This window comes from Neovison vison, chromosome 12 (genome assembly GCF_020171115.1).
Source record: "Neovison vison isolate M4711 chromosome 12, ASM_NN_V1, whole genome shotgun sequence".
In the NCBI taxonomy this organism is placed as follows: Eukaryota; Metazoa; Chordata; class Mammalia; order Carnivora; family Mustelidae; genus Neogale; species Neogale vison.
The window spans coordinates 124,538,364-124,564,029 of record NC_058102.1 but is presented as its reverse complement, the minus strand read 5'-3'; the positions used below and the strand labels follow the sequence as shown (position 1 = coordinate 124,564,029).

General features: G+C 39.8%; 1 protein-coding gene across 1 annotated transcript in view; it reads left to right on the top strand.

Annotated features, from left to right (window-relative positions):
- The window catches only part of CUBN (cubilin), a 259,483-nt gene that overhangs the window by 1,505 nt on the left and 232,312 nt on the right, over positions 1–25,666 (top strand). The window contains exons 3-14 of the mRNA XM_044229270.1: positions 193–288; positions 855–893; positions 3,500–3,601; positions 4,292–4,395; positions 10,369–10,495; positions 11,457–11,619; positions 14,132–14,263; positions 15,466–15,561; positions 17,636–17,754; positions 17,946–18,132; positions 19,295–19,407; positions 22,156–22,390. Coding sequence (XP_044085205.1) covers positions 193–288; positions 855–893; positions 3,500–3,601; positions 4,292–4,395; positions 10,369–10,495; positions 11,457–11,619; positions 14,132–14,263; positions 15,466–15,561; positions 17,636–17,754; positions 17,946–18,132; positions 19,295–19,407; positions 22,156–22,390 — 1,513 coding nt within the window. The remainder of the gene's footprint in view (positions 1–192; positions 289–854; positions 894–3,499; positions 3,602–4,291; positions 4,396–10,368; positions 10,496–11,456; positions 11,620–14,131; positions 14,264–15,465; positions 15,562–17,635; positions 17,755–17,945; positions 18,133–19,294; positions 19,408–22,155; positions 22,391–25,666) is intronic.

Sequence of the window (25,666 nt, the reverse complement as noted above, 5' to 3'; positions counted from 1 at the left end):
GCAAATAGAATTATTCCATGGCTGTTTTAGATGTTTATTATGCATGGTAATGTGTTGATTTTTACAATAATGGGCAAGATATTGGTGCTTAAAATAGAACAGTACTCGACTTTTGAAAAAATTTTTTTATCTATATCATACATATGACTTTTCCACTAGCCTTCACCTCCTCCTTTTTCCTTTTAATATTAGATACAGAAAAACAAAGATGATATAACAGATTTAAAAAGGACCTCAGTCGGTCTGCCTCAAAATATTTCCAATCAAATACATCAACTTAATTCTAAGGTAAGACTGACATCCTCATCTGTGTGAAAGCACAGACGGGTTTTCTTAATTCAACTTTGTAGGTAACCATTTGCAGAAGACACACTAGCTTTTCGTCCGCTTTGAAATTCAGCATTGTCATTATGGACTTTTCGGTTAGATGACATAAGTCCAATAGGGGACGCAGAGGTAGTGTTGAGCAGAAGGTTGTGATTCTGTAACAAGAGCTTATTGCCTAAGTCGGTCTTGCCCACATTCTGACTGAACCTTCTTATTGGCAAAGTGGATGACTGACTGTCTTTATGAAAATTCCCAGAGTCGCTGTCTGCAGAGAAGCAATGAGTCAACTTGTCAATGGGTTGTACTTCCTTTTTTAAAAACATGCCTCAAAAAAAAAAAATCTCTATGATGGAAGAGAGTAGGAGGGAAGGGAAACCTGGAGGGAGGAGAAATGGAGGAAGGAAAAAGCAATAAAAAAGCAATCAACAGACAATGTGAGTCCGCAGCAGAGGGGGTTAGGAAAATATGCCAAGGGACAATATCACATGTGAAATGCTAACTGATACTTTCTCTTCCCTACAACTTAGCTTGTGGATCTGGAGAGAAAATTTCAAAACTTACAGCAGGTAGGTCCCATAGCTACTACTTGTCTGACATCTTTTACTGAGAATACAATAGAATCATTGATGGGGCTGGCATTCTTATCTTCAGATAGATGGATGATTCGTACCGAGGTCTTTGCTTTTTCCCATAATTTAATTCTCAGCACAGTTTATGCTTCCCCAGATGCAGTTGAGGAACCTGAGTGTCAGATAAAGTAACCAGCCCCAGGTCACTGGGCATGTGAAGTATGTAGACTAAATCTGTCAGCGAGTGACCTCAGTCACTAGCTGATTCTGGCATCTAGGACTGAGTATTGAAAGGCCGTGCATCAGGGTGCCTGGGTGGCTCAGTCAGTAAAGCTGACTTGATTTTGGTTCAGGTCATGATCTCAGGATGCTGGGATCGAGCCCCATGTGAGATCTGTGCTCAGTGGGGAGTCTACTTGAGGATTATTTCCCTCTCCCATTTCTAAAATAAAACACTAAATCTTAAAAAAGAAAAGAAAAGAAAAGTCATGTATCTTCTACAACATTAAACTCAGAGGCTTGGAGTAATCATAAAATATTTCTTTCTTTAAAATTTATTTATCTATTTACTGACATGCAACAGAGAGAGAGAGAGAGAGAGAGAGAGAGAGAGAACGAGCAGGGGGAGCAGCTGGCAGAGGGAGAGAGAGAAGCAGGCTCCTTGTTGAGCAAGGAGCCTGATGTGGGGCTCGATCCCGGGACCCTGGGATCATGACCTGAAGACAGAAACATAACTACAAAATATTTCAAAATTCCTTAAGAGTACATTTGTTGGTAATTAAATTTGAGCAGTTTCTTCGATCTTAGACCTTCCATCCCTTTGTAAGTGCATGCTTATAAACTTGTCCTTGTAATGTTAGACTTCTCACCCATTTTGAAGTTGGCCAATGTTTTTGTGATTTTCATGGAAGCTATAACCTTTTACCCAAAGAAATGCACAGAATGTCCCCATGTTAAAGTTTTCAAATAAAAGTTAAGGGATTTCAGGTTAAGAACCCCTGTTCTCAAATTCTGGATCTGTTGTGATTATGCTTCAAGTGTGGTTCTATTTTGATGTTTTAAACTTGGGGAGAAAGGTCATCTATGTAGGTCTTTTCCTGACTTTGATAATAAATTGCTCCTCAGCTTTTATCTTTTTTAGGGAGTAGTTGAATGAATGAAAATGAGCAAGGCTTCATACCTTTGGAGCAAGGCACAGTACTGTAGCTTCCAATCTCCTAGTGTGCTTCATTATTGCTACTGAAGGTCAAAAGCTGGAGGCCACGGTCAGATGACCCCAGACACCCCCACACCCCACCCCTCAGGAAGAATTTTTTAATGATTTTGGATATAAGTATCTTTTATGAATTCCAAGGGCTCTCTGGTACTATAGCCATGGTCTGTTCCCCAACGTCTTCCTCCTGATTGCTTACTGATTCTGTTTCCTACTGGGTCTCCATAGGCTTTCAAGTTTTAAAGCACCAGACAAAGTTGCTTTTGTGTGCCAGAGAACTTTCTGAGGGGTTTGTGGTTAATTTCTGTAATTGTGTCCTCTGATGAACAGGACTATTTGTGGTACTAGGGCACAAGGATGGATGGGATCATAGAAGAAAACAGAGTCCAGAAATAGACCCCCACAGGAGTGTTCACCTTGTTTTTGACAAAGGAGGAGAGAGATGGGTTTGGCAATAAATGGTGCTTAGTCAGTTAGTTGGCTACTCTCAGACTCTGTTTCATCTGTAAAATGAAGGGAACAGACATGACTTTCTCTGTGAGTCATTGGATATTAAAAAAAAAAAAAAAAGAAAGAAAAAAAAGAATATAATGAATAATTCACCTTTCTTTTAACTTTAATTTTTTAATAATTTTATTTTTTATCTCTTTTTAAATTTTTAAAACAGAATTAGACTACAATTAGGTGAGGTTAATAAAATAGCTTTTCTTGCATAATCGCTGTCTTCTCTAAAGAAGTTTTCTGCCCCAAAGGCATTAGAAAGCTTATGAGATTGGAACTAGTAGCTGAAGTATGGTAAGATTCCCCAGGTTGTGTAGACAAAGGCAGGTCTGTTCACGGCTCTGGTCCGAAAGCAGTCACGGGAGCACAGGAGAGGAGGTTGTCATCTAAGCCCACATCTCAAACAAAGGGACTTACTTGGAGCAAAAAGAGTTCTGTCATCTTAACCCACGGGAAGATGATCAGATTTCAAATGCTTATCTGGAGGTACCGAAGAGAAGAACACCAAAGAACCGGAGTTCCCATTTTGTTTTCTCAATACCATGGGAATGTCCATTGTTATTCCCAACCTGACATCTTCACTCTTGTCCATCAGCATCCATCTCTCTGGTGAAGAGTGCTTTCCAAAGAATAGCATGGCTATCTTCTCCTCTTGCGTCTCATCCCGTAGTGAAGGAAAATATGTAGGAATGACCATGTGAAACACTCTGTTTCTTCCACGAGGGAGTTGATTTGAAGAACTTCAGTAAGTGACTTAATGTCTGGAGGAGGACCCACCCTTGACTAGGAGTAAAATGTAGTTTCACAGGTGCCCCTCCCCGAACCATGCCTGTCTGTGCTGCCTGCTGAAGGTACGAAGGTCTTGCTGACTGGCCTGTCTTTGTTTCAGACAGTTGACAGAAAGGTGTGCAGCAGCAATCCCTGCCAAAATGGGGGGACCTGCCTCAATCTCCATGATTCCTTTTATTGCATCTGTCCCTCCCAGTGGAAGGTAAGTCACTTGGTCTTTGGTTAAAAATGACAGCGAGTCAGCATCAGTGGTTCCTTTGGAATAGTTCAGACATGTTTAATTCTCCGTCCAAAGTTTCTAGGATTCTGTGGTCTCCCGAATCAGGATGAAGGACACCATGTATCCCCAGATCCAAACAGTGACGCGCATGACTGCCTAACCCACTGAACACCAAGCCATCTTAAGCAGGGGTTCACTTGACTGCATAACTACATGGAAGGGCGTGATATTTAGGCCAGTGTCCGTTTCAGTCATTCAGCACTGAAAGTCCTAAATGCAACTTTCCATAGCCATGTAAATTTTCTTGCTTTTTTCTCTGAATGGTGAAAATGTTCCTGACGTGTGCATTAAAGAAAAAAGAATTAAGCAACTATTCCTAGGCATAGCCTGATAGTAACAGGATTAATTAGTGGAAAGATTCTTCTTGTACGATTGTCTTGCTTTTACCAAGAGCTCTTTGGCTCCTGTAGGCCAAATCTGAGTTCAAGAGGAAGGATAACTGGATATTAGCATTACTATTAGTGTGATCGTATCTCACCTGAGTGAAGACTGTTTTACCGCGCATATATAAATCCTTAAGGATATCATAGGAATATAGGCCCCCAGATACATCTGTGTATCTGGGCACCTGTGTATCCGTGGCACCTGACTTTGTTCTTGACATGACTGCAGGGTCCTCTGTGCTCAGTTGATGTGAATGAATGTGAGCTTTACTCGGGAACGCCCCTGGGCTGCCAGAATGGAGCCACATGTGAAAATACAGCAGGGAGTTACAGGTAATGTGTCTCTTTTCTTGCCTTTTCTCTCCTCTCCTCTTTTTTTCTTTCTTTCCTTCCTTCCTAGCTTCTTTTCTTTTCTTCTTCTCCTCCTCCTTCCCTTTTTGAAGTTTTTGAAGGACTAAAACATCCCGTAGATAGGAGCATCCATGATTAATTATCAGTATTACCAGCAACCGGCGCTCCCTGGAAAAATATATGGCTCTTATTTAATGACATGGAGCTATTTGTTTAGAGGAAGAAAAGCTTGTGCATCCTCAACTCTTACCCCATGAAGAAAAGTCTTTCTCTAGAGTCCCTGAGGAACAGGAAGAAGGCCCCGGTGGCTGCCACGGGGAGAAGGGAGGGCATGGGACTGTAGCGTTAGTGGGAGTCAGAGCGCGGAAGGGGCTGCCGTTGAAGCGCCTCAAGCAGAAGACCACCTGCCGCACCCACTCATGAGAGAAGTGGGCTGACAGCTTTAGTATGGATGTCTTCACTCAAGAGCTATGGAAATGTTAACCAGAACAAGATGAGAAGCTAAACTGAGGTTTTCTCCACATAGTTAGCACTCCCTGCCTTTCCTCAATTTGCGGTGAGGCCCCTCACCCCAACCATCAGGCAGCTCCTGTCCCCTCCTGACTTGCTGGGTCAGATGGCGCGTCCCGCGTCCTCCTGCTCAGCTCAGGCCCCACCCTCTGCAGGAAAACCTCCCTTCCCTTAGGAAGCTGACTTAGGCACCCCAACACCTACGTGTTGCAATCAAACTGTAAGAGTGCTGGTAATTAAAGCTATAGTAGCTGACACATCAGCTTTTAAAATAATCAAGTCAGGGGCGCCTGGGTGGCTCAATCTGTTAAGCCTCCGACTCTTGGTTTTGAACTCAGGTCATGATCTCAAGGTCATGAGACTGCCCTCTTTGTCAGGCTCCACGCTCTGCATGGAGTCTGCTTGACCTTCTCTCTCTCCCTTTGCTCCTTCATCACTCCTGCTCTCTCTCTCTCTTAAATAAATCTTAAAAAAAAATCAAGTCCGGAAATTTATGGCAGATCAACATCAAACCTACTTTTGTATGGTTCCTTAAAATCACTTAAAAAAAATCCCACTCTAGACATTGTCTTTCCCCCTTTTTTGGTTTGTCTCCTATTTTCTGAGATTATTAAAAAGTAAAAAAGTTGTTTCTGTTATAACATGAACAATTTCTTTCAATAGGGATATAATCTCACTGGAGTAGAGAGCAATTACTTGCTTTCTAACTCGTGTCTCTGCTACCTTGTTCTCCCATTCCCTTGTAACAATATCTATTTTTTTCTTTCCCGCAAAACTGAGTGCAGTAATTTTGTCATTTCCTTGTCATCTGTTAACACACTGTTTTCTAAGAAAGCAGTCACAATCCTTCTCTTTTTCATATAATTGATCCTTTTATTCTTTTGATCTGATCTTAAAAACTTTTGCTCACTCCAAGTCACAAAGTGAATTCATTCAGACTTCTGATAGATATTTTCACAAGCTTCATCATTTTGCGAAACCCAAATCAATCACCCCTGACTTAAATTAAGTATTATGTTATTGAAGAGACATTTGCTTCCAGGACTTTATTTCTAATTTTAATGAACTCTCTGATCCCTGCCTGCTTTTATGAGCATTCAAGCTTGAGCTAGATTCAAAATGCAGGTCTAATCTTTCATTCCCTTGAAAGCATTATCTCCTGATCTCTGTTTATGGGCACTTATCAATGGGAATTGCTGCTCTGAGATACTGGAGGAAAATGACTCCTAGCGCCAACACTTTCCTGCCTTCCTGATATCGAGGAATATCCTGCAGATTACATTTCACTCCTGGTCTTCTTTTATCATCACTGTCCTCTGGGGTCTTGCAGGCCAATCGAATAACAAAGATGTGCAGCAAGTGGGATAGGACCCAAAGATCCAGCCAAAATTGATTTTTCTCCACCCGCCCCCAACACATTATTTTTAGTCCTGCAAAAAGGAAAAGAAAAAAAATTAATATAACTATTTGCTGCATGTCAGAGATTAGAGTTCTTTTCTCCACGTATAATCTGAGAGAGAAAGAGAAAGAGAGAAATTATTTTTATTTGTTGGGAGCTGCCTAAAAGGCAGATTCAACTTTGTATGCGCAATATTGAATTCTCTTTTGTACCTTCCTGTAAACACACACACACACACACACACACACACACTCATACCCACCCCAACAACTCGTTGTGCTGACTCTGGAAATGGTTTTGGTTTCTAGTCTGTGTCCTTCATAGATTTGCTAGAGGACAGTTAAGAAGGAACATTTAAATCTGTGGGGTTTTTTTTTTTCCTCTTGATATGAGGATAGTTTATGAAACGCCATGAATTCCAATTGATACCAATGAACTAAATACTCAAATCCAGGCATTTGATGGAGACTTTTTGGAGCAATACCAGAAAATAGAAAAAGATACATGAGAATAAGGCTAAATGCTTGCCCTGTGGAATCAGTATAACGAAACAGAGACCATTTACACACTCTGTGTTCTATTAATTATGTGAGATTAAATGCCCGTTAATCAGTAGCTTCCCTGAGGCTTGAAACCCCTTCAGGAAACTTCTACGGACATCTGCTAAAGGAAAAATGAGCCACTGTTGAATGATCTGGATCTGCAGAAATGTGGTCACAACAAAGGATTTGCTCTGGGTTTGGGGCCTCCTTTAGCCTCTAACTCTTGGAACTTGTTTACTTAGGAAGACAAAGGAGTCTTTAGTTAAAGGGATTAATAATTCCTAATTAATAAAGACCTTTGAGAGATAAAGCACTCTGCAGATACTAATTAATTGGAAGCACTATTTTATAGGAAACTTTCTGGTAAAAACTTTTTTTTTTTTTTTTTTTTTTTTGAGTAATGAAACTAGAGCAAAGAGACCATTGTCTGTTTCCCCTGATTCCTGTGCTTGAAGGTCTTGTCCCTAACTGCTTCACATAGCCAGCACATAAGATTTTGCCACTTCCTGATGCTGTTGTTGCCTCTTTATTCTGGAGAATTGATGTATATTGTTCTCCTGCTTACTTTGGATTTAAGACAGACCTTGGAATGCAAATTTGCCATATAGATGGGCTCAGATCTAGAAGGCTTTCTAGGAAAAAAAATTGAGTTTGTTGTTTGTTTGTTTTTTTTTCTCCAAGAGCACAATGTGGGTTCGCCTATTTTATTTTATTTCTTTCCACTGTCATCACCGATGGGTTTTAAAACATGCAGAGGTTAAGCGACGAGGATAGTCTGGTTTTGGCTCACTGGTAGTTAGGTATTAAGCTTATTACCTGTTTCAGTTAGTCAGTTATGTTAATATTGAACCATGGACTCTAACATAAGTTAAATTATGACTGTGAAAGTGTATTTGACCTCTTTTCAATTGCCAAATGCACTTGCAGTGTTTTTGAACACTGGAAAGCCCAGCTTTGTTTTGTCAGAACCAAACCAGTAGTAGGAAATCATTATGAAGGTGACTTTTGCAGAGAAGTGTATAATCCATCACTCTTTTTCTTTAAAGGACCTATCCAGATGACTTGAGAATATATTTTGCATGCCAATACTGTTAGGTTAAGAAGACACATTAAACTGAGAAGTCTTCAGGGCACCTGGTTGGTTCAGTTGGAGGAACATGTGGCTCTTCGTCTTGGGGTGGGTAGAAGAATATCGGTGCAAAAGTAACACAGACCTAGGTTTTAATTCATCTTCTGCCAATTCTTAATCCTGTGGCCTTGGGTAATGTGAGTCTTGCCAGTAAAGCGGGATTAATACTTGTCTTTGAGGATCATAGCAAGGAAGCTCGTGCTATACTTGGCTGCCTTCCTCCCTCTGTTTCTCACATTAAGCTACATTTAAACAAAAGAAGTATACTTTGTAGTTCTTTAGAGAAAAGTATAGGAAGAAAATTCACTAATCTCGGAGGGAGGAGGAGAGAGTTAGACAGGATTTAACTGCAGGTCTAGGAACCAGAGTCTCCTCTCAAATCTCAAGTCATTTTTTGATAAATCACTAAGTAAAGCACTTAATGCTAAGATGAAACACAATTCCTGAGCACTTCCTACTGGAAAACGTCTTGAGACCCCAAGGTGAAAATAGTGCTCGTGGATTGGCACTATTATTTTACAGAAATGGAGGCAGTGGGAGTTATTACATTGTCTAAGGTGAACAGTTACTAGGTAATATCAGGATTTAAACCCAGGCAGTCTTGTCCCACGGGGTCTTGAATACTCGGATCTCTTTTATAGGTTCAGAAACCTAGTGAAGTTGGTTTGGGGGAAGTGGTAGAAAAAAGATACACTTGTAACAAGGAAGCCACTTGGGTCAAATGCTCAAATATGTATATGAAACAGTATAGAGTTCTATAGTCTCCAAGAGTTTAATGAAATATCCTAAAAGAATATTCTGCATCAGGATGGGAGAGTAAAGAGGAAAGGGACAAGGGTATGAGAGGGAAAGTATGGAAAGAGAGAGATGAGAAGAAGATAAACAATTATGGGTAGGGAATAAATAATTAAAAATTTTCTTGAAGTTTAATCATCTATTGCCATTAGTCTGTGACCTTGTCTTCATGAGAAAGGCAACCTTGGAATGATCATGTATGTAATTTATGAACAGATTTTACACAATTATATATTGGTGTTAAAAATTGCACCAGGACATAATTAAACCAAAAAAGTATTTGTTTATCTGAAATACCAATGTGACTGGGTATCTTGTGTCTGCGTTTGCCATGGCTGGCAGCTCTACATGTAAAGTGCCTGAATGATACTCATTTAGTCTTCCTACATCTCTGGCCACACTCAGTGATCTCTTCTTCCTTAGAACCCATGGAAAGGTGCCACCCTGGCGGTTGTTTCCGGGGCCCTCCGTGGGTACACCCAGTTCCATGCCTGGATCACGGCTCTTGCTCCTTCTCAGACAAGCCAGACTCTCTTCTCCCACGCTATCATGGGGGATATTCCTCTTCTGACTTGAGCTGAGCTCCTTTACCTTATAGAATGGGCCCTTTCCATGACACTCAGAAAGTAGTTCCTAGCCATGCAGATCCTCCTTGCTCCTGTCTCTGACCCTTGATCCCAGTGGACAGATGCTTCTGTGAGGGCTAGCGCAGCTCAAGGCAGGCAAATGGTGACCTCTGGCACTGACTCTCCCCTCCAGCAGAAGTGCTCAAACATGTGAAAATGAATAAGCTTAGGCTCTGTGACCCCTCCACCTCCTTCCCTGCTCTGGTTTGCTCTTCTCATACCTTCCCCATCCCCTCGGAAGCTGCAGCACAAATAGAATACTAACTCAGCAGTTCCAAGGATTGCAGTAGTTTAAAACAACTTTGCTCATATGGTTATTATTGAACTGAACTTTTCTCATAACAAAATACTCACCACAAGCTTGGGTATTATGTAAAATGGTGTTTGTCAGTGAAAATGTGGCTATGAAAGAAATGTTACCATGTTAACTGCATCTCTCCTGGATAGAAGTAGTGCCCTTTGTAATATGATAATAATTATTGTATTTCCTGAGATGTGGCTATACCATTGCCTATGAGTTATACAATTCCAGGGAACATTTGGGAATGTGCCAGCTCAGTCAAGGTCACCGGTGCTTACGGGTGGGCCCATTCAGAGGGACGATGAATGGACTTGATCTCTCCTGTGACCATCCCGAATGAACTCCATCCCCTTTAGTTTATGGATGTCTGACCTTTGAAAGTGCTGTTTGATGACCTGATACCAGAAGAATTTATGGTGGTAGTTGTGCCCAGATAGTAAGCTGTACCCCTCTCAGACTGCATTTGAGAGGTAACACATTTACTCAGTCCACTGCTTGAGAGATTTTCTTCCAAGACTGCAGCCAATAAATCTGGTTTTCTGATTTATGGTTCCACATGAATGTCATTGACATACAGTTGGAATTATTATTTTCTTAACTGATGCTAAGAAACAGGCACTTGCCCTGACCTTACACTCTTGCGTAACCAACAGCTGCCTCTGCTCACCTGAGACACACGGCCCCCAGTGTGCGTCCAAATACGATGACTGTGAAGGGGGCTCCAAGGAGCTCTGCGGCCACGGCATCTGTGAGGACCGAGTCCGCGTGCAGGTTGGCCAGGTGAGTCCCTCCCAGAAGGTGGGACTCCTCAGAGGGAGTCATGTTTATTCTTTCCTCCTCCCGCATGTCTGTGTGTGAGGCCAGCTCTGGCAGAGCTGCAAAGAGGAAGTCAACCTCCTGCTCTAAAGCGGGGTGCAGGTGAGGGAAGAGATGAGAGTTGTCCATAAATAAACAGAAAACTGGGCCCAGAGGTGATAGCGTTATAGAAATTGCTACCATTTTTATTATGGTAGTAATTTATTCATAAATCTGTCCATGAGACATGACCTCGTGGCCTTGTGAGTTGTAACAGTGACGAGACCTGGGAACACCAAAGGCCCACTCTTGCCGGCAACATGCCCTTCTAAGGCGTCTGGATTGTTTCTGGCCCTGCAGACCCCGAGCCACCTCCCTGTGCTCTGGATCTGGGCCGTCTTCCGGGCAACCTTGACTCTGACCTTCAAGATCGCCCAGCACTGGCCCGCTTGGCCTTGTATGAGACCTTTGGGTCTTTATTTTTAGTTCTGGGGGTTTTTTTTCCTACCCATGTGATGGAAAATGGTTCCCTTCCAGTGATGGTGGGAGGAGGGAATGGGTGGGAGGGGAAGGAGAGACTTTCAGAAAGGAAACAAACAGAATGGATTTTCCAAGGTCTGTGCCTCCATGGGTGTTTTTCCCCTCTAAAAACACAGCAGGCTGAGTGCATTGACTTTAATTATATTGACTTACAGTTCTTGATTGTGGTTGCACTTTCCCTGGAATCTTTGGGGCAAATTATAGGTTTTCCTTACTCTGAAGTAAAGATGTTTCTCTTTTTGCGTGGTCGGGTCTAAATGCTTAATCATACGGGAAGAAAAAGAGAAGCCACTCCATCAGTTACGGAAACGAATGCTAGAGGGTCAACAGTTGGGGCCTTGGTGAGATTTTCAAAGGCTTTTCGTGCTCATTTTCTTGATTGCCTTGACTCTTGTCGTTCTGCCAGCCCAAATACAGCTGCATCTGCGATGCAGGGTGGACGTCCCCACTGAACAGCTTGGCCTGCGTGCTAGACATAGACGAGTGCAGCCTCCCACAGGCGCCGTGCTCAGCCCTCGCACCGTGCTTCAACACACCAGGCTCTTTCTACTGCGGGGCCTGCCCGACAGGTATGGGGGCTTGTCCACGCCCTGCTAGGCAAGGTGCCAGAACAACTTGTCTTCCACGGCTGAAAGCTAAGAAGACCATTCTCAGGAAGCACGTCCTGTTTCACTAACTCCCACCGCGGGCCCATCTTTCTGCGGTAATAATTCAGCCGTAGAAATCAGAGGCCCCGAGCCAAACGCGGGGGGGGGGGGGGGCTGGGTCAAGCACCTGCTTGCTGTGGCGGCGGGACCTGTTCTAGCCCCACCTCCCTGACTAGCCAGATGTTTGCAGACTTGGGCGGATGACTTCACCTCTTAGTGTCACTGCTGGAGTCCAGTAGTCCTCACCGGTGTGTGTCACTGGGAGACCCTGTGGTCTTGCTATCAATAAGGATGTCTGGTTTCATCTCAGACCCACAGAGACTGAAACTCCAGGACAGGTCACGTGCAGAGTCTCTGAAAATGTAGACTCTGGGCTCTGAGGCTGCCTGGGTTTGAGTCTGTGCTTCGTGTCTCACTGTAGGAGGTTGTCCTCATCCTATCAATGCACATCTGTAGAGCACGCGGTGTGAGCAAAGCACTGTGCTGGGTGCACTGGGGAGCAATTAACCGGACCTCAGAGAGTCCACAAGGCCCCGTGGCACTCCTTGTGAGTTGTCAGAAGGTGGAGCATATAAGAATATAATTATTTTATGGAAACTTCATCAAGACACTGTGCCAGGCAATTTTTAGTTCTTGCAACTATGACAAAATCAAGAAATGTTAGGAATTAGTTTTATCCCCACTTTAAAATATAAGACCATGAGGACTGGAGAAGGTAAATGACTCGTCCAAGATCACACAGCTTATACGCAGTCAGGAGTCCAACCTAGGTCCGCCTGACTGTGGATCTGAGCGGGGCTGCTGAGTTCTTCGTTGATCTGTCTCATCAAGGAACCCACACACCTGTTGCTTCATCTAGCGACTTTTGGTTTAGTGACTTTCTTTGTGTTACCTGCTTAGATCTTGTATAATGAGGAAGATATTGAAAAAAACATGTAAAGACTTTTTTCCCCCTCTCAGTTCTCAGGGGCAAATAAAATTTGCAAATAACCACCTTCTTGAAGGTAATTTGCCTGTGACAGTCTTTAAAAACTAGAAATCAGAAAAATAAATTATAAGAACTATAGGATTCTTTTACTAATTGTTGGAGGAAAAAAAAAGAGAAACAAAACTTTGTGTTTTCCTATTAATCATGTTATTTTTTTCCTGCATGTCAAAATAATACATGCTGCTTATAAAATATAAAGAAAGTATAAAAATATGAAAATAAAATGACAGAGAAATGCCCATAGTCTTACCACTCAGAGGGCCATCTTTGACATTAGGTCATGTTTCCTTCCAGCTCTCTTCTGTGCATTCTTCACCTGTAAATACGATAATTTCCACAAGTAAATTTTTATTTATTTATTATTATTATTATTTTAAATTTATTTATTTGACAGAGATAGTGAGAGAGGGAACACAAGCAGGCGGACTGGGACAGGGAGAAGCAGGCTTCCCACTGAGCAGGGAGCTTGATGTGGGGCTTGATCCCAGGACTCTGGGTTCATGACCTGAGCTGAAGGCAGACGCTTAACGACTGAGCTACGCAGGCGCCCCACAAACAGATTTTTAGAAGGGGACTCCACTTAGATGAAAGAAAAGAAATATTTTTTAAAATATAGAAGGTTTTAAACATTCTTATAATTTTAGTCATTTGAGTTATAAGAGTAATAATACTCACTGTAACCGTTGATTTAAACAGAAATATCTAGAGAAAAAGGACATTGTTTCTTCACCTTCAATCCTGTCCTCCCAAGGAGAATACTGTTAACAGTTGTTCTCTCTCCTCTTCTTCCTTTTCCTTCACTCATACAAACATACAGACACATAGGCACGTTTAAAAAAATTATTTCCCCCAATTGGGGTCAGACTCTGCATATTATTCTAAAAGTTTACATTATTAGTTATTATTATTATATAGTTATTATTATATACTAGTAAGTATATTGGGGAACATTTTTTAATACGTGTGTGTCATTAAAAGTAGCTTTTTGTATTCGGTGGTACAGATGAGTCATAATAAATTCAGCTATGCCACTAGTGATCATTGAGGGGTTCCCCCCCCCATTAAACAACTCTGCCATAGGCATCTGCTTACCTACATCTATTGATACTGGCAGTTTTATCACTGCAGAAAAGTTTTAAGAAGTGGAGTTATTAGCCAAGGTATATATTTTTAAGATTTTAATGAATACCTCTAGATCTATTTCCAAACAGATTTTATTAATTTAACTTCTGACTAAAAGCATAAAAGAATACCTCATTTGCCCACCTCTTTGCCAGAATTTGTTTTTAAGAATGTAAAACCATTTTTGCCAACCTGAGAGGTAGAGTCTACCTCATTTTAATCTATAGTTTCTTCAAGCAAAGCGGGTCTTTGTGTATCTTTGACGATTTGCATTTCTTTTTCTTGTCTATGGAGCTAACTTTTCAAATCTTCTAATCTTTCTAGGCTGGCAAGGAAATGGATACAGTTGCCAAGACATCAATGAATGTGAGATCAATAATGGCGGCTGTTCTGTGGTTCCGCCTGTCACCTGTGTGAATACACTGGGGTCTTACCACTGTCAAGCCTGTCCACCAGGTGCTACACCATTATAGGCAAAACATACTTTGGGAACAGGGTCTTGTGCTCCATATTTTTTATTTTATTATTTTATTTTATTATTTTATATATTTTTTTAGAGAGGGAGAGAAAAAGAAGGAGGGAGGAGGAGTGAGGGATAGAGGAAGAGGGACAGAGGGACTCTTCAGCAGGCTCCACACCCAGTGCTGAACACAATGTGGGGCTCAATCTCACATCCCTGAGATCTTAGCCTGAGCTGAAACCAAGAGTCGGGCGCTTAACTGACTGAGCCACCCGTGTGCCCTGCTTATGCTCCATTTTAAATATGACTCTGTATAAGGACATATACTGAGTAGTGCGGAAAGTTTTATTTAACATGTGGATTCAGGGCATGTTAGTTCAAGCTCTATTATGAAAAGCAATAAAAAAATTTTTAATATCACTGGGAAACAACAATCCTTTACAAATTGTGAAACAGCCTGTGGAGATAATGCAAACTTTGAAACATTTTCTCTGCGGATCACAGACCTGCAGCCCATTGTTCCCACAAATAATTTATTGATACAGTGAAGTCATGAGATGTTTTACATACAAAGTTCGCTAAACAACAGGCTAACTAGTAAGCATGTGATACATGTTATTTTCTTTCTCTTCTGTAAAGAAGTCATTACAGCTATCCTGTGATCTAAACTGAGCGAGTGACTACCCAAGAAGTTCGGGGAGTTCTAAGGGATATATTGGAACCCTGTATGTTTTATTAATGTAAAATAATAGTACTTAGGACTTCTACGATAATTTAGCTCTCAGATCAATAAAGTTACTGCAATTAGAAAATGTCAAATTGCTTAGTATCAGCACTTTCTAACTTTCTACCCATAGATTCATGGATCTTTTTATTTTTATTTTTTATTTTAGTCAGTAGAAACAACCCAGAACATTGTTTCTGCAATCAGGTTCCCAATTTTTATTTGTCCTATCCTCTTAATGATAGAAATTTGTGTGTGATGTACATGTATGATGTATTCTGCCTTATCTCCACAGGCTGTTTCACAATTTGTAAAGGTTTGTTGTTTCCCATGTGCATGTGGCTCCATATTTAGCTTTTTTGTTCTGACGAAAGAAGATCTCTGCTTGGCCTGGTTCGTGATACTTGGTTCTCAGATTGGGATTCTTCAATATTCTTAATGTTGTGTGTTATGCTCTGCTCTTGCTGTCGTCAGGGTACCAAGGCGATGGAAGAGTGTGCACACCCGTTGACATCTGCTCCATCAATAATGGAGGCTGCCACCCGGACGCGTCATGCTCCTCGGTTCTCGGTGATGACTCTCCCTCTGGTTTGGGGTATCTTAATAGGACCCTCTAAAACAAATCAACATTTTAAAAACAAAATCCCCTACCTTCAAAATTCTTATTTTGATTTTCAAACCAAAAAGTAAGCCTTGTTTTAAAACTATACATTGGATTTTTTAATGTGATAGACTATGCTCTTCTCTGGTCTGGCCTAACCCAGCAATTATTTCCCAAGATAATTGAGTCAGCTAATTAATTTTTGACTGTATTAAAGAAAATGGCAAGGAGAAAGGGAGGAAGGACCACCTGTCAACTCCCTTTAAAAACGCTTTCTTTTCTATGCCATTGGCCAGGATTGAGACCTGTTGCTAACCGTGTCTGCAAGGGAGGCTAGGAAATGTAGTTAATTTCAGGTGCTTGTGCCCCCAGTTAAAATAAGCAATTCACTACTAAAGAATGGAAAACTAGATTTAGGGCGATAGCCAACAGTGTCTGCAATGCTGTGTAAGAGAAGTTTTAGTTCCTATAATTTAAATAATACGTGTTGCTAAATTTTCTCCCAGAAATGTACCAATTTATACTAACTAACAGGGCATGAAAGTATACATGTATCCCACCCTTCACAATAATGGATACTATTGTTATTTTTCATTTTGGTCAATTTTATAGGCAAAAATTGCCTTCCCGTTATTCTACTTTTGACCGTATCAAAATTCATTTTTGAACACTAATAGTTAATACCTTATTTTATTTTTAAGGATTTTATTTGTTTGACACAGAGAGAGAGCACAACAAAGGGAGAGAGGCAGAGGGAGAGGGAGGAGTAGACTCCCCACTAAGCAGGGAGCCCAGTGTGCGTGGGGCTGGATCCCAGGACGCTGGGATCATGACCTGAGCTGAAGGCAGATGCTTAACTGCCTGAGCCACCCAGACACCCCAGTAATTAATACGTTTTACATATTTATTGGCTTTATTTTTTTTCTATTTGTTCATATCCTTTGTTCATCTGCTTTCTCATTGATTTATAAAATTTCACTATGTGCTAAGCATATTATCTCATTATCTGTGTAATGTTTTACGTATATTTCCCCTGGCACATTGTTTTTATTTTAATTTTGTGGTGGTATTTTCCATTTAGAAGTTTAAAATTTCTATGTAGTCAAAAAGATAAATCTTTTCTTGTAGGATTTTCTCCTCTTGGAATTAGGCCTTTCCTACAGAACTCAAGTGCTTGCTCTTTTGTACTTTCATTTATTTTTCACATTAAGATCTTTGATCTTTTGGCATCAAATATTGCTTGATATTTTTGCCCAAATGCATGGCTCCAACTTCATTTATTGAATAACATATCATATCTCTTGCTATTTCCAAATGCCACTTTTATTTTTACTGAAGTAATATATCTATACACATATGTAAAAAATACAAACGTGATATATGTATGTGCATAATATATAGAGATAATTTTTATATATATAAATTACATATATAAAATACATAATTTATATATATAAATTACATACATACATACATTGTAAAATAATTAACAGCATACTGAAATAGTTAGGAGCATGGATTCTAGAAAAATACTGCTTGGGTTTTGATTTTCTCCTTGGTTCCACCATATTCTAGCTGCATGTCCTTTGTCAAGGCATTTCATCTTTCTGTGCTTTATCCTCACCTATAAACAGGGATTAAAATAGTACCTATTTATAGACCATATTGGTACAGCGTTTGCAACAGATACCATCTTCATGAGAATACCCTTTTCTGCTGTCACCCCCTCCATGAGAAACTCCCCTTTCCCTTGGTGTACCTCACACTTGTCCACAACTCAGAACCATTACAAATGGACCGACAGCACCAGTGCCAATTTGTATATAAAGTATTGGAAACGCATAATGCCTTTCTTATTTTTTAAGATAAAAATTAGAAAAAGATTCTATTATTTTTTTCTCTTCATGCCTGGTGTTCCTGCCCCGAGAGATAGGCAGACTTGACTTTGGCATTTTCTTATCTTAGACAACAGAGCCTGAGTTTTGTTACTGGGTTTGAATCGAGGAGTTCTGTATTTATACTTCCATTTTGATTTCTAAACAGGTTCCTTACCTCTCTGCACTTGTCTCCCGGGGTTTACCGGAAATGGTTATGGGCCAAATGGATGTGTGCAACTCAGTAACATTTGCCAGAGCCACCCCTGTTTAAATGGGCAGTGCATTGTGAGTCCTTTATTCTTCCTTCCTTAGCAATTACCGTTTCAATGAATCATTGCAAGTTAGGCTACCAGAAGATGTTCATGCCTCAAAGCTGCTACGTACATCATTTAACACTAATTTTCTTTGTTATTTGAGTTGATTAACGTTTATTGTCTATTCATTTGTTTTATGACGCTATGTTTTTCTTTCCTTAGGAAACAGTCTCTAGTTATCTTTGTAAGTGTGAATCAGGTTGGGCTGGCATCAACTGTACAGAAAATATAAACGAGTGTCTGAGCAACCCCTGCTTGAATGGGGGAACTTGTGTGGATGGCGTTAATGCTTTCAGCTGTGAATGCACACGTTCCTGGACTGGACTCCTCTGTCAGATTCCCCAGCAAGGTACACTCGGCATTCCTTTGCTCACAGATGCTCACAGCATGAGAGGATCCTCCCTTAATGAGTCCCGCTTCAGATTTTTCTACTTTCTTGTCATGTGGTTCAAGTGCTTACAACTAAGACTTCCCTTGCAGCGGTAGTCTAGAATTTACAAGGTAAATATTTATCTCGGTAAAAGCCAGAAGAACCTTCCTTCAAAGGAAGAATTAACTTAGTATTTGTCATTTTTATTATGTCTGTCCTGAAAACAAAATGTGCTAAGGTAGTATAGTTCTTTAGGGAGAGTTTTCTCTACAGCAACTGTATCATTTCCCTTTAACATTGCACTAAGTCGTGTCCGTTTCCTGCTCTAGAAAACACAGTCATCCCCATTGCCCACCAGTTAAATAAAGATTGGGACTGTTTTTCAATTATTCTCTATAACCAGGACTTACCCCATCCAGTTAACCTTGTTTTTCACTAGTTCCCTAATAAAATTCCCTTTCCAAGCCAGACGTCTTTTCTTATCACCTGATCCCATGTACCATCTTGCTGTGTTCTTTTATTTGGGATATTTTTCTCCTCAGACATCTCTAAATCTCCTTTGCTTTGCATCCGAATGTATCTGTTCCTCAGGAGTACTTCACCTTCAAGCCTCAATCTCCTTCATCAAGCCTCTTCTGACTACTCCAGCCCCCTCGTATAACTCTTGATTCGGAATCAGCACATTTATTGAGACTTTACTATGTGTTGAGGAGTCTGGTAGATGCTATGAAGACATAAGCATAAAATACTATCTCCACATATTATCTGTTTATCTTCTTCTGGTTGAGGAGATGAGTCTAATACAAAATGACAGAGAGGAGTTAAGAACTAAAGATTGGGACTAAGCTGTGTGGGGGCCAAGACACGGAGGCAGAGAGAATGGGAGTCAGAGAGAACAAGAAGAGGCAGGGGAAGCTCATGGTGGTCATAAGGAGATACCAAGTGGACTTCCAACAACGGGTGGGACTTATGAGAGTGTCCAAGGAGAAGGGGGACGGGGAGAAGAAAGAATGGCAGGGCATTTGTCTCTGGCGTTAATCACTCAGACTTCTCCAATATTTCAGCAGCAGTGTTAAAGCTGCGTAGACTCTTCCTTTGCAGAGTCGCTGTAAAGCAGAAATCCTCTTCTTTCCCTTGGCAGTTTGTGGAGGGTCCCTCTCAGGGATAAATGGAAGTTTCAGCTATACGGGTCCTGACGTTGGTTACGTACATGATGTCAACTGCTTCTGGGTTATCCGAACTGAAGAGGGAAAGGTAAATGCAGTATCTCCTGCCCAAACGTGGATCTGTATCAATGAATATGCAATATGAGTACATATTACATAAAATACATATGGTGCTAATCCAACCATTATATATTGAGGGCCTGATAGGTGTCAAGCTTTGGGCTAGATATTTTGTGCACTTTTCTCAAACGTTATAGTAACTCTTTGAAATAGGTGATCGTGTCCTCATGTTATAGTTGAGATAATGGAAATGAAGAGAAGCTAAGTCTTTTTTAAAAAACACTTTTTAACTGGTAATTAGACCAGTTGGATTTCAAAGTCGTTTGTCTGATTGCCAACTCCACATTTTGTTCAGTAGGGATAATTCTCTGTAGGGCTAGGCCCACTGCAAGCCTGGAATTTGTAAAGTCTCGTTGTTCCTGAGAGAGTCCTGTTTGAAGATGACCCCTCAGGTTTTGTCAATTATTATGCAAAATGGGGACAACTATGAAGATGGTTTTCCTGTCAATGCCTTCTCTGTGCCATTGTGCTGTTAATTGCTTTACGTACATAGTGTCATTGTATTTTAACTCTTGTAACCCTACCCTGAAAGATAAGATTATTATCATTTTAAGTTTGTGGAAAGGGAGCCTGGAGCAGCGAGGAGTTTGTCCAAGGTCACATGGTTGTAAGTGGTATGCCCTGGGACCCAAGCCCAGGCCTTTTGACTGACTCCAGTGACTCTGAATGGCTGCATGAACACTCTTCAAATTAAGATCTGACCCTGAGGTTTTTAGTGCTTTTATCCCCAGCATTCATTACTCAGACTTTTCCAAATATTTATTTCTCAGCCAACTCCTAGACTCATTAAAATGAAGTTTGTATGTCTGAATAGATAAGGTTTTCCCTTGAAATTCTGTAAACTTTTTCCAGCAAACCAATGTTACGGGGGTCATTGTACAATGGTCACCACACAGTTTTTCCCTGGAGATGGGAGGATTCTTTGGGGCCTAGTGGCCCCACAATAGCATCAGCTCCAAAATCGATTTCCCAGTGGGTATGTTATGTGAATTTCCTTCCTCCCATTAAGTGTTCATGAATTCTATTTCCTGGCATTGAAAACATTTTTCTTTCTAGAAAAGTCATTTGTGAAAAAATTTTAATACTTTTATTATTGATTTGTAAAAAAAAAATGACATTTTTCTTGATTATTGTGATTTTGCATCTTCTTATTCCCACAATTTACATAATATAGTATTTTATAGGAATTTCATAGAAATCAGGGTAGTTCTATTCATGAACACTTATTTGATTTTTATTGAAATTACTTCAAGGACAAAAATGATGCAATGTTAGATAACAAATCTTAAAACTATCCTCATATAGAATTTCAAAAATATCCTGATATTATTTCTCATTAGCTAAATGCTGTTGTGGTTTTTAGATCATAATGAGAATCAAATCCAACAGCCTCCTTTTAGTAGTTTAGCTCTTTTAAGTGATGTTATCCACACAAAATCTTTTTTATTTTATTAATTATATTATTATATCTAAGTTTGTACAGTCTAACATTTTAACTTGGACATGTATTTTTGTGTTTATTCTCTTCTACCTGGATGCTCAGAATCTTTCAGATTACTTTTTCCCTATTACTCATCTCTTTTTTTTTTTTTTTTTTTTTTAAAGATTTTTTATTTATTTGTCAGAGAGAGAGAGGGAGAGCGAGCGAGCACAGGCAGACAGAATGGCAGGCAGAGGCAGAAGCAGGCTCCCCGCCGAGCAAGGAGCCCGATGTGGAACTCGATCCCAGGACGCTGGGATCATGACCTGGGCCGAAGGCAGCTGCTTAACCAACTGAGCCACCCAGGCGTCCAACCACTGAGGTCTTGCTGACCTTATACACACACACATACCTACTCAGTCTATACCTAAGGTTGTCAGTCTTGTTAGTATCTCATTGAGAAGTACAGAGAACCCTCAGGAATCAGCATCCCTAGTTGTGGGGAGGCAGTCAGTAAACATTTGTGGGTATGCTACACATATAGGGTATTCAGGTGGCCGGGAAATAAATTGTTGTGAATGGTAATATTAGTCAATTACATTTAACTCAAGGTAGATTTTTCAAATGTCCAATGTGTTTTACTGATGTGGGAGCATTGTCGACTATACATTTGAAGGGCCTATATTTAGTGGACTTCACAGTTTAATGAAATATTGATAAATATATTTCATTAATCTATTCAGTAACAACTCAATGGGTATAAAGTTTTAGTTACACAAGATGTATAAGCTCTAGAGATCTGATGTATAACACTGTACGTGTGGTTAGCAATATGTTATGATGCCCTTCAACAGCTGTTAAGACAATGGAGCTCATGTTGTGCTCTTACCACTAAAAAAAAGAAAAAGAGACACAAGGAAACTCTAGGAGGTGTTGGATATGCCTATTGATGGTGGTGAGGGCATCACAGGTGTTGGCAGTATGTCCAAGAACTCATCAAATCATTTATGTTTAGTATGTACAGTTCTTTGTATACCAATTACACCTCAATAAAGTTGTTAAAAATCTATTTCATTAAGATTTTTTATATACTTTTATATTAGCTGGAGCCTAAGCAATTTTTAACACAAGTTATTGAATTTGTAGATTTGTCATATGTATTTGTGGATAATTGGGAAATTACAGGTATGTCTCTTGAAAGGTGACTTAATATGAATGCTTCCTAATTAGGGAGAGAAATGCTTTAGAATTAATATGGAAATGAAAAACAATACATTGTGACTTTTACATTTTTAGGTGCTGCGTATCACTTTCACTTTTTTCCGGTTAGAATCAGTCAGCAATTGTCCACACGAGTTTCTTCAGATTCACGATGGAGAGTCCTCTCTGGCACTCCAGCTTGGAAGACTCTGTGGCTCTGATCTCCCTCATGACTTGCTCAGTAGTGACAATGCCCTCTATTTTCATCTCCATTCTGAACATTTCAGAAGTGAGAGGGGCTTTACAATAAGATGGGAAACACAGCAACCAGGTATGTAAACATGAAGAAAAATCAAGCAAAATCTTCAAATCATTAAGTTTTCCTTATTAGTGTTAGACTTGTTGATAACATTAAATGTTTTGAGATCTAGGGATTATATCATACTTTTATAATTCTTTTAAAATAAATATAAAATGATTTGGAATTCCATTTTGTGTTTAGAGATAACAAAATTTGGATGAATAAGAAAGATTAAAAACCATGAGTTTTAATGGGTCCCTTATGAAATGACCAAACAGCATTCTTATAAACTCTACTAGTAACTTACTGCAGCAATGTTCTTGAAGACGTTGTCGTTCCTTCCTTAGTATTCCTTATCTTAATGACCATTTGATAATTTGTTCTTTCTGTTGTTATTTTGTCTTTTGGGGCTCTACTTTTTTTTTTTTTTGTTAGCTTTTTAGTGTACAATTTTTAAACAGGTAGAAAGGCAGATAGAACAGTACTGAACCTCCAATTCACTCATAAATAAATCTGTGCATCTGTTTCTGGAATTCCTCAGCTTTTCTATTGGCCTATATATCTGTCCTTGTGCCACATTGGCTTAACTAACTACTGAAGCTTGAAATCGGATTGTGTAAGTCCTATAACATGGTTCTTTTAAAATATGCTAGATCCTTTACATTTTCCTGTAAGTTTTAGAATCAATTTGTTAATTTCCCCCTAAAATCTGCTGGGATTTTGTTGGCATTGTCTTGAATCTATAATTAACTTGGGAAGAAATGACTTCTTAAGAATATTAGCCCTATCACTTTATGAACACGGACTATCTCTGTATTTATTTATCTTTTTAATTTATCTTAGCAGTGATTTATAGATTCCAGTGTTTACATATTTTGTTGTTTTTTCTAGATATTTAATATTTTATACTATATGAAATGATATTGTTTTTCTAAAATGTCAATTTTATGTGTTATGTGTTGTCATATATAGAAATATGACATATTATTAAAAAATATTTGATTTTGAATCCAGTTGTTGCTAAAATCATTAATCAATTCTAACAGCTTTTTTGGTGGATTCTTTTGGATTTCTCTACATACACAGTTATGTTATCTGTGAGTAAAGAGTGTTTTTCTTTGTTAAGAAACAAAATTTAATGGAGTAAATTTGAAGATCTAATTGGGTTTATTAAACAGTCCATGAATGGGGCATCATCCCTTCTAGCAAACAGAGGGGAGCCCTGAGGAGTTGTATGAAATGAGAAGTTTTTATAGGAAGAAGAATAGGGCAAGAAACTATTAGCAAAAGAAAAAGATTGTTCCAGACAAGGTCTTACCTTAATGGGAAGGGTGAAGGGTCTAATCATACAGATTACCTCATCTTCCTTTGGGGGAAGGAGAGAGCCCATGTGGCAGACTCATTGGCCCTAAGTGGAAAATTCCTGACTGACAGATTAAGATTACATTTCTAGGGGAGGCTGAAAGTGCATTTAGATTAGGTGTTAAGCCCATGCTGGGGGACTTGGCCTAAGTGATACTGTTTGGGGTCTGTGGTTTTCCTTTTAACATCTTCCTTTCTAATCTTTGTAACTATCATTTCTTTCTTTTCCTTAACGTATTTATTGCCTGGCTAGGATATCCAGTACCATACTGAACAAAAGTAGTAGAGTGGGCATCATTTTCTCCTTCCCAACATCATGGAGAAATTTCGTTCAGTATTTAACAGTTGAATATAATGTTTTAGATGTAAGTTTTTGTAGATAACTCTTAGCAGATAAAGGAAGTTCACTGCAAATTACTGTTTCTGTATAACAGATTACCCACAAATTTGGTTTTGTAGAGCATTAATCATTTTATTATATTTCTGATCTTGTAGACCAGGAATTTGGAAAAGGCCCAATTATCATTTGATCTGTCAAGCAGTTACAATTAGATGTTGGCTGAAACTGTAGTCATCTACAGGCTCAACTAGGCTGGAAACCCAAGATGACTCACTCAATTGATGCTGGTTTTTGGATAAGAGTTAAACCAGGCTATTGACTTGAATGCCTCCACGTAGCCCCTCTCTGATGGTGGTCTTAGGGTAGTGGATCGTCTTTCATGGCACTTGGTCTGTCTTAGAGCAAGCCTTACAACAGACCCAGGCAGATGCTGCATGGGTTTTTCAGACCCACCTTTGGAAGTCATACTGTGTTATTTCTGCCATACTTTTATTTGGTTAAAGCACTCATAAACCCACCCAGATTCAAGGGGAGGAGACACAGATCCCACCTCAATGGAAGAAGTGTCAAAGATTTTATGAATGTTTTTAAGCCATCTCACCTTTTATTCCTAACTTGTCAAGAATTTTTATGATGAATGGATATTGAAATATATTAAATAATTTTTCTAAATCTATTGAGATGATTGCATGGTTTTCCTCCTCTGCTTCTGTCATTTTTCCTCTGTCCTCTTCTTCTGGAACTCAGATTATACGTATGCTGGAGATTTTGACTATGTCTCATAGCTCTTATACTTTTTAATGTAGTCTTCCCCTGTGTACATGCAGCTGAAGACTCAGCTAAGGGCCCAAGGAAAACTCATGTAAATTTTTTGGGTGTTATGACCATGCAGCTGTCTTCACTATATTACCTTATTCCAAAATCCCAGCTACTCTAGGGGCCCCAAATCCTGAGTTTTATTCATTTCACCCAGTAGGAGTACTGCTGCTACTTGGACTCCACTCTCCGGCACTGCAGTTTGGGAAAGGCACACAGGGAGCATATATGGGACTCACCGCTTGTGCTTTCTCCCTCTGAAGGATCACAGTCTTTCACTGCTTGCTTCTCAATGCCTGAAGACAATAAAAACTAAAACAAACCGTAATTCCTTATTATTACCAAATAGTAACCATTGCTCATATTGATGTGTTACAGAAACTGTTGTTTGTCTTGCATATTGTCCCATGTTCTAGACTTTGCTAGAATGGTTTGATCAAATTGAATTTAATGTTTAGGGGGACGAAAAGGATCACATTTGGAGGTACTCAATGTCTATTTGCCTCCCTGTCATGACTGCAACATTGATTAGAGTGTTTTGATTTTCTCAGATTGATCTTTCTATTAGAAAGCTACTCTTTTGCCCTTTCTCTAATGGCCTTAGCAACCCATAGGCTCATTGTTTAGATTAATTGGGGCTTTCAAAATGATGGCAGTTGAATTTTATCTTTTATTCTTCATTTATTATCTGGAGTTCTTCAGTGGAGTAGGCCTTTCCCATATCAACTATTTGGTTACACTCACATACAGATCAGTCAAGAAAGGTAGGATAGATGCTTGATTCTTCC